At 35.6% G+C, this 8,409-nt stretch overlaps 1 protein-coding gene across 1 annotated transcript in view; it reads left to right on the top strand.

Moving 5' to 3' along the window:
• Positions 1–373: 373 nt before the first annotated feature.
• LOC125883945 (uncharacterized) overlaps positions 374–8,409 on the top strand; it is a 38,119-nt gene continuing 30,083 nt past the window's right edge. Inside the window, exons 1-5 of the mRNA XM_049568609.1 lie at positions 374–707; positions 830–959; positions 2,148–2,303; positions 5,740–5,877; positions 7,616–7,767. Coding sequence (XP_049424566.1) covers positions 830–959; positions 2,148–2,303; positions 5,740–5,877; positions 7,616–7,767 — 576 coding nt within the window. The 5' untranslated portion in view covers positions 374–707. The remainder of the gene's footprint in view (positions 708–829; positions 960–2,147; positions 2,304–5,739; positions 5,878–7,615; positions 7,768–8,409) is intronic.

The raw sequence follows: 8,409 nt of genomic DNA, 5'->3' as shown, positions 1-8,409 counted from the left end.
AACATAATAAGCACATGGAGAACAACTCAGTCCTCTGACACTTCAGAATGAATCGCATAATTCATACTAGTACTAGTCCGCCATGTTTCAGATCCGGGGGCGGAGTCGTGAGATTTGGAAATCCGTATCCAGTCAGATTGGGATCAAAGTGATCCACCCTGCCAATGTTTTGAAATACCCAGATAAAGTCAGCAGGATCACCTTGATCCCTGACTGAGAATTCAGTATCCGCATTGTTCTGGTCCAGATTACAAGTTTTGAAATACTGGGCCCTGGGAGATCATGAGGGAGCTGAGAGACAGACCAAGGCAGACGGAACTGCAGCTAATGCTTAGAATGGGCTGTGTGCACTCAGTCCACTTCAGAGGAGGAGGAGAACAGTTCAGAGTGACTGCATCTGCTTCTTGTTGTTCCCATTTTGTTTTGCATATTCCACTTTGTATTATTAATACATGTTTATCAGCCGGCCAGGTTATTTTGTGGTCCCTTCCCTCACTGGCAATTTCGTAAATATTTCAAAACCTTTTGAAAACCTCATCCAAAATCTTTCGTGTGCACATAATCCCGGCACTGCATAACAGCTGTGAGCAATTTCGTGAATATTTGCTTTCGTTTTCTCCAAAGCAGCCACACCTTACAGTTACAAGACATGCTGGAAACAGAAACTAAGTGGCACAACTGTTGGACTTCATCTGAGACACATCAAGGTAAGTTTGTCTGTCCTACTCGCAGTAAACTCTACCAGCTATAAAATCACTGACGATGTCGGTTCATTTTCCTAAGTAATGAGTTTCATCTGGAATATTCTGATGGTTTTTCTTTGTGTTAGATGGGTGCAATATTCAACTTGCTCGAGCAGCACAGACTGGAGTCTTTCTACATGAAATTTCTCCAGTTGGGTGTAAAAGACGAAAGAGATTTCCTTGACGGTGTAACAGATGACGACCTGAACAGCCTCGGTAAGGTTACTGAGCGTAAATAATGTGAAAGCAGTTACATGTCTAAAAAAAAAGCATGTTCTACCAAAAACACCGTGTGCTATAGGAACAATGAGAACAAACACAAAATATCACTGTATTACAGTTAAAGGAGTCACTTTGTGGAGTAATTGTAACAAGGAATGTTCATCATTAAAGAAGTTCAAACGAATGTTCAGAAACAACATACTGAAGGGAGATATGATGGAACAGGACATGTAGGTTGTCCTGTTGTTGAAGTATGTCTCATTCTGATTGCAGTGTGTTTTTTATGGATTTCTTGCTTGATTTGTTTGAGTTGTACATGTTAAACGAAGCGGAAAGCTTAAGAATTTAGATTCAACATAAAGATAAAATCTGTAGAAAGGAAAAAGGGATAGGACTAGATAAGTTCACACTTCCTTCCTGCTCCTTTTCGGACGTGAAATATGCAAATATGTTTCCGAGTTGTATTTCTTTGTTTGATTGTGGGGGGTTTTTTGTTTGTTTGTTTGTTTGTTTTTGTTTTCTTTCGTTTGTCTTTATGAATTGCTGAATGGCTGACCTTTACTTTACGCAACTTGATTATTCATGTCTTTCATTTTTTTATTTCTTTATTATTAGATTTTTCATTATTTTTATTTTTTTTTCTAACCAAAGCTTGTTTGTTTCTTTTAAACATGTCCGAATAAACATTATTCTATTCTATTCTATCCTAAGAAATAGGGGAAAAAGGCAGACATTCTTTTGTAAATCAAGATTGGGCATAAGGAAAACAGGTTTTTCAGGAAACAGAAAACTCTTATCTGAGTCTGTCACTCACCACCCTTGGTAGCTAGACTCTAAGTAGCCTATGCAAAGAACAACTTTAAACTTACATAGTGAAAAGTGGTGAGATAAGGTACAGACTTGAGAAATCAAGTATTAAGACAAAAATACATAAATGTTCTTTTGATTTACGAATAATTTTAATTCTACTGCAAAGCTATATATATTTAAGTAACTATAAAAGCCATTAATACGTTTCTCATTTTTTTGCGACGTGTAGCCTATTTATTTTGTAATTATTTAAATGAAATTATCTTTTTTTAACACTGAAGGATATTTTAAGTAATGATCCAAATAGAAAACAGCAAGTTAACAGCAGTTTGCCATAGTAAAATGTAATATTGTCAAAATGTTTCCATACAGGACTAAGTCAGGTGGAAAAAACTCGTTTTTCTGCCATGAAAGACAAAATTCGCAGACTCAGAGCTCCAGCAGCTTCAATGACTGTGAAAAAGTCACTGGAGTCATTCTGCCTGCAGTACACATACCCCAAATGTCCTGGACCAAAATATATCAAAGGTAAGAAATTTTAATAATTTCTAGAATGTTTTTAATCTCCAATAAACTCTTCACAGGAGTGATTGCCAAATGATTTACTTTATCGTCTGACCCCACTCTGTCTCTGTTGCCATTCAATGAGTCTCTTTCTTTAAACCAACTGCGCCATCTAGTGGGGTCAGTGAGTAAAGAAAATGGCTCAGGTGTTCCATTAATTTTATGACAGAATTTAATTGGTGCAGAGGGAAAATGTTGGTACTGTTGTGCCTTGAAGAGCACCTGACTCATGTTGACATTAAGAAAGGGAGCTGGGGTGGAGGATTGGTTGTTGCTAAAAACTGAGAAGACAAAACTAGGAAGGGGACACACTGGACGCCAAGTGGGGAATAACAGCACTAGTAGAAAAAAATACAGCAGGGGAAAAGAACAGAGGGACGATGAAATGGGTGGAAGGCTGAATCAATGAATAAATTAATACATAAATAAAACAATAAAATAAAATCTTTTTAAGTAGAAGTAGGTAACTGCCTCAAATATCCCTACCAATATTTAATTATCTGTTTTAAATCACTTACTAAAGGGGCTGTGTGTGTTTTTTTTCCTGTGTTATAATTCATTTTCATCCAAAAAAAGGTGACGTATACAAATAGATCAAATAACTACTTGACCCACATAAAAACAAGCCAGATTTGACAGAGATAAATACAACATATAACCTGTTACAGAAACAAAAAGGAAAAATGGCACAGAATAGCAAAACATGGTGACTCACGACAGGGACTTCAGCTAATAGATGGTGAATTAAGGTGCCTTACTATTGGGCCCCTCATGCTCTCAGATTTATCCAGCAAAACCAGTTTATCGTTTTGAAATCAAGCAAGATGTATACCAGAGACTTGTTCCCTCACCATCTCGAGAAACAAGGAGCACTGGTAGCTTTTCATTTCTTGAGAATAATCCTCTTTGCTGCGAACATGCCAGCCATCATGGACCTCTGCACAGTATGTGGCAGAGCAAGACAAGCTTCAAAACAACCAAGCAGGGCAATTAATGGGCCAGGTTTAATCGGAATATCACAGATGTCACTATACCAAGAGAAGATATCCTGCCACAAAGGAACCACTTACAATGACCTAGAGTACCTTTTGTGAAGTTATGTCAGTTATCAGATACATTACATTTTATTAATCATTTCTTTGGAATAATGTAATCTATGCAGGACTTCATCTGAATCAGCTGCAGTCTAACATTAATTGATCCTCTTCATCCCCTCCTTCCACACCTCGTCAGTAAACTCTACACTGAGATCTGTCACATTAGAAAACAACGACACAAACCTTGAGTCAAGAAGTTTAGAGCCAGGATGTTGTTTTATCAAAACATAAAAAGAATGTTCCTTTGGTCAGTTTTCAAAGCTTTTAAGATTATTTTTAACAAAATGTCTGATTTGTAAATAAAACATTTTAAAAAACGGGTTGAGGAAGAGATAAAGTTTCTTCCAGCTCAATAAAAGATGCAAAATTATTATTTATGTACAGATCTACAATGGCTGTCAGCCCTTTATCCACACTTAACAAATAGGAGTATATGAAGAAAATCCAGGAGCTTGAAGCACACTTTTGATTTGTTTTAAAATTCTGATTGAGTTATCTTCAAAGAGATGTGCTGGATAAGCCACATAGAAAACAATAGTGTTGAAAGACATCTCACAGCATAGGACTTTAGTTGCAGCCACTTGGGGGCATCAGAGAGTTCACATGACTGAGGGAACTGATTTTGCCAATGAATTAAGGCTCTGGCATCGGCTGCCAAATAATAATGTTGGAAAACTGGAGAAGTTTTTGACATACGATGGGTTTTATAGCCCCATACAGATGGCATTATTTTAGAATCAAGAATTTTTCTTTGTTTGTTTGTTTTTTTAACGGGGGGTATTTTGAAACAGATACATAAATGTGGGCAGGGAAACTATTTTAATTGCCTTTACATGCCCTATAAGAGAAAGTGGCAAAGACTTCCAAAAGTCAGTATTTTTCTTAAGTTTATCTGAGTGATTACAGAAGTTCCTCTGAAACAGAAGGCTAGGATTTACAGGAATAGACAAGCCAAAGTAAGTGAACTGGTGTCTGGATGAAGAGTCAAAAAACTGAGGATCCAAATTTTGTGTAAGGGCAATGAGTGCACTCATTTTTTTCAATTAATATGATGCCCAGATAAGCTACCAAAACAAAACAATAAGTTAGAGAGAGAAATGGGGGGAAGAGATGTAGGTGGGTTAAAAAAAGAAGAAGAAAATAAAAAAAATCATCCCCATAAAGACATAATTTACATTCAGTGTTCCTTATCCTGATTCCCTTCATAGCATTATGCTGCCTTATACTAATAGCCAGTGGCTTGAGAAAATTAAATTAAATTGCACAAAAGGGGACTAACACAGCAGCCCTGTCTATTGTCATGTTTCAAGTTAAAAAATGAGGACTTGTCACCATTAGTAAGAAGGCTATGCCAGATTTAGGGCAGCCATAGAGCATCTGATGACAAGAATTCCCCACATCCTTTGTTTCTCAGAGTGGCATGTGTATACCTCTATATCAAAAGCATGTTTGGGGCCAGAAAAAGCTTATCTTGAACTTTATCTTTAGCGTACATTTATGTTAAATAATCTCTGGATGTTAAAAAAAAAATCTAATAGACACAAAACCATTTTGATCAGGATGTATTTAAGATTAAATATGTCTGCCAAGCCTAGGGGCCAACATCTTTGCCACCACTTTCTGGTTGCAATTTAAAAAACTAAGGGGTCTGTAAGACATGGGATCTGAATTATCTCCCACTTTCTTAAATAATAAACATATATTGGCCTCACAGAATGAATGCGGAAATATTTAAAGTGATGACAATATGTATTCTAAATAGCATAGAGGTGATGGAATCAGTGAAGGACCTCAAAAGTTCTGCACCAAACCCATCTGGTTCTGCAGCCGTACCGCTTGGAAGTGATTTTATTGCCTCATTAATTTTAATTGCTGTTTGTTTTATCGTACAAGTACAGTTTTTTCCCCTTTACTGCAAGGACTCTAGCTGACCTTATGGCTTCTCTACACTTGCCACCTACTCATTATCAAAAGTCATATTTATTATTGTCACATTAATCATCTGATTAATTCCTCTTTGCTACTCTGATCTCCCTTGTCAGCTTGTGTCTTGCCTGGTAGTACAGTCTCTCCCCACTTCTAAAGGCCTCTTCTTTGGCCTGACGAAGCAGATCCACAAAGGCTAAGAAAACCAAAAAAAAGTAAAAGAAAAGAGCTAAACCATGATGGGAAACATACGCTGTACATCAGTGTATATGTTGCCATTTTGAGCATATTAACATGATGATGTTAGCTCACATAGCTGCAGGGACTCTTAAGGCCAGATTCTGTATTTCTGCTACAGTTACTGTTTGAATTTGCAGATATGGATCCTGCACAAAACACAGTTGAAGATTTGATGTTGAGAATATGTCACCTTGAAAGTGTCAGTCCATCCGAAGGTGTCTGTCTCTACACAGTGGATGGAATGCCTCTGACAGATGATCCCTTCTTCAACACATGTAAGCTCATTCAGTGCTTGAGTCTAAGATAAATAAATGACATCATTACTGTGTGTGTGTGTGTGTGTGTGTGTGTGTGTGTGTGTGTGTGGCTACTTTTTCACATATGACAAAGATTTAATGCTATATGTAATTGTAAGTAATATGTTTTAAAAAAAAAAAAAATGTTATGTTAAATCTAAGTGTTTTGTCTTAATGTTAATACGATATGATACAATATACTTTGTTGTCCCAGACGGGAAATTTAACTTTGACGTAAGTGCTGTGCACATTGCCTGCTTCCATAAAAAATCAACAAACAATAAAAACACATAACACACAAATACACAATACATACAACAATACATCATCATACAGCATTCCCTTAAGAGGGCACCATGGCACTGTTGCTCAACCCTAACAGACTATTTACTCTTTAGTATAGTCATTGAGATAGGCACAAAGGAGTTTTTAAACCTATTCAGTTTGCATTTGGGGACTCTGTATCGTCTTCCAGATGGTAAAAGTTCATACTCAGGATAAAGGATGTGTGATGGGTCAGATAAAACTCTCTGAGCCTGCCCAAGAACAGACTGCTCAAAGATGGCCTTCCTCTGTCATCCCGTACCTGATAATACTCTCTAATACAGCCTGGTAAAAAGTACAGTCTTTGCTGTACTCGAGAACACAGATTGTCAGTGTGGGTCTCCCAGCTGAATTCTATTTTGAATATAAATAATACATTTAGCAGTTTTCATCTCAAGAAGTTGGAAAAACAATAGAGGTAGGATTTTGATGTATTTTCAAGACATCAAGCATTACATTCAGAATCCCGTTTAAATGCAACATTTGCATTTTAGATTTAACATTTACATTTGCCATTTACCATTAAACTAAACATTTAGATGCAACATTTAGATTTAGATTTAACATTTACATATAGATTTAACATTTCCAATAAAATTTAACATTTAGATTTACATTTAACATTTGCATTTAACATTTACCATTAGACTGATCATTTAGATTTCGATTTAATATTTACATTTATATTTAATATTTAGATATAGATTTTACATTAAAATTAACATTTAACATTCGAGACTTAGACTTGCTTTATTGTCATTCAACAAATACACCATCGGTGCACATAAACTAAATTTCGTTACCTTGGCTCACAGTGGAGTGGACGCATAAATTATTATAAATTATTTGCATTTAACATTTAACATTTAACATTTACCATTAGACTGAACATTTAGAGTTAGATGTAACATTAACATTTAGATCCATTTATATTACATATATTATATATTATTATCATTATTACATATAACATTTATATTTATATTTAGAGTTCAGATTGAGATTCAACATTAAGACTTAGATTTCACAATTACATGGAAATTTACCATCAATTTTAACATTTACATTTACATTTAGATTCAGTAATTACATAGAACGTTTAACATTGAGATTTAACATTTATTTTTTACATATTAACATACAGTTATCAGTTACATGTAATATGTTGTTTACATGATTTTTTTCCCTGTCAAATGTGTGGAAAAACTAGCTAAATATGAGTTAAGTCAGCTACTTTTTTAAAAATATATAAGCTAGAAAATTGTAACCCAATATTTATATTCAATGCCCCATAGAAATCCACTTCGTAATGTCTATACAACTTTTTTTTGTTGTTGTTGTTGTAGTGCAACAAATTTTGTAAAATTGTTGTTTTGATTTTGTTTACCTACAGGGTCTTTAAAAGACAGACATATTCAACATGGAGATATAATCTATGCCATATTCACACCAAAGGAGAACCTGAGAGCAGCTCCTCCAATGCAGATGCGAGAGATTACTGAAACCTACGGAACTGACACAGTTCGATGCCACATCATGCTAAAGGTGATATTATGTACCGCATACATAGCAGAGTGCTGTAGGACATTTTTCTCCTGAACATAGTCACATACCGGATGTGGGAAAGTTGACCGACTTATCTGAAGACCAAAACAAAGACCACATAGATTTCCCCTATAGGTATAATATGAGAACTGGATACCAGACTCCAAGATACTGTCCCATTTTTTTTTTTTTAAGTTTCTCCTGCAGCAAATATGCAAAAAGGTTTTCTTCCTTGTAGTGTTTTGCCTGTGTGTCACAATCCTCTGCTGGACTGGAAGAGGAGCATGACTGTTCTGAAATTCTACCCTCAAATTTACAAATTCATACAAATTGTTATTCATTTTAAAAAGAGCGGTCAAAAATCAACAGGATATTCTTGGTTTTGTATTTGTAAAATAGATGTCGGAATCCAGAGTTCACAGCAAAAAAGATTTCTGAAAAGACATTCAACTTTTCAGTCAATGATCGTAACAGTACATTAATGTGTTAGACTAGTTTATCTGGCTGTTGTGGGTGCAGCACAGACACAGCAATGCTGGATGAACCTTTCTGGTTTTGACAGTTGGTAAAGTTTATTCACCTCCTTGTTACAGTCAAAAAAAAGCAGAGTTTCTTAAAAATGTTCTTGCCTATTAGTTTAGG

Source organism: Epinephelus fuscoguttatus, linkage group LG23 (assembly GCF_011397635.1).
Source record: "Epinephelus fuscoguttatus linkage group LG23, E.fuscoguttatus.final_Chr_v1".
Classification (NCBI taxonomy): Eukaryota; Metazoa; Chordata; class Actinopteri; order Perciformes; family Serranidae; genus Epinephelus; species Epinephelus fuscoguttatus.
The sequence above is the reverse complement of the archived record's forward strand: the minus strand, read 5'-3'. Positions and strand labels throughout refer to the sequence as shown.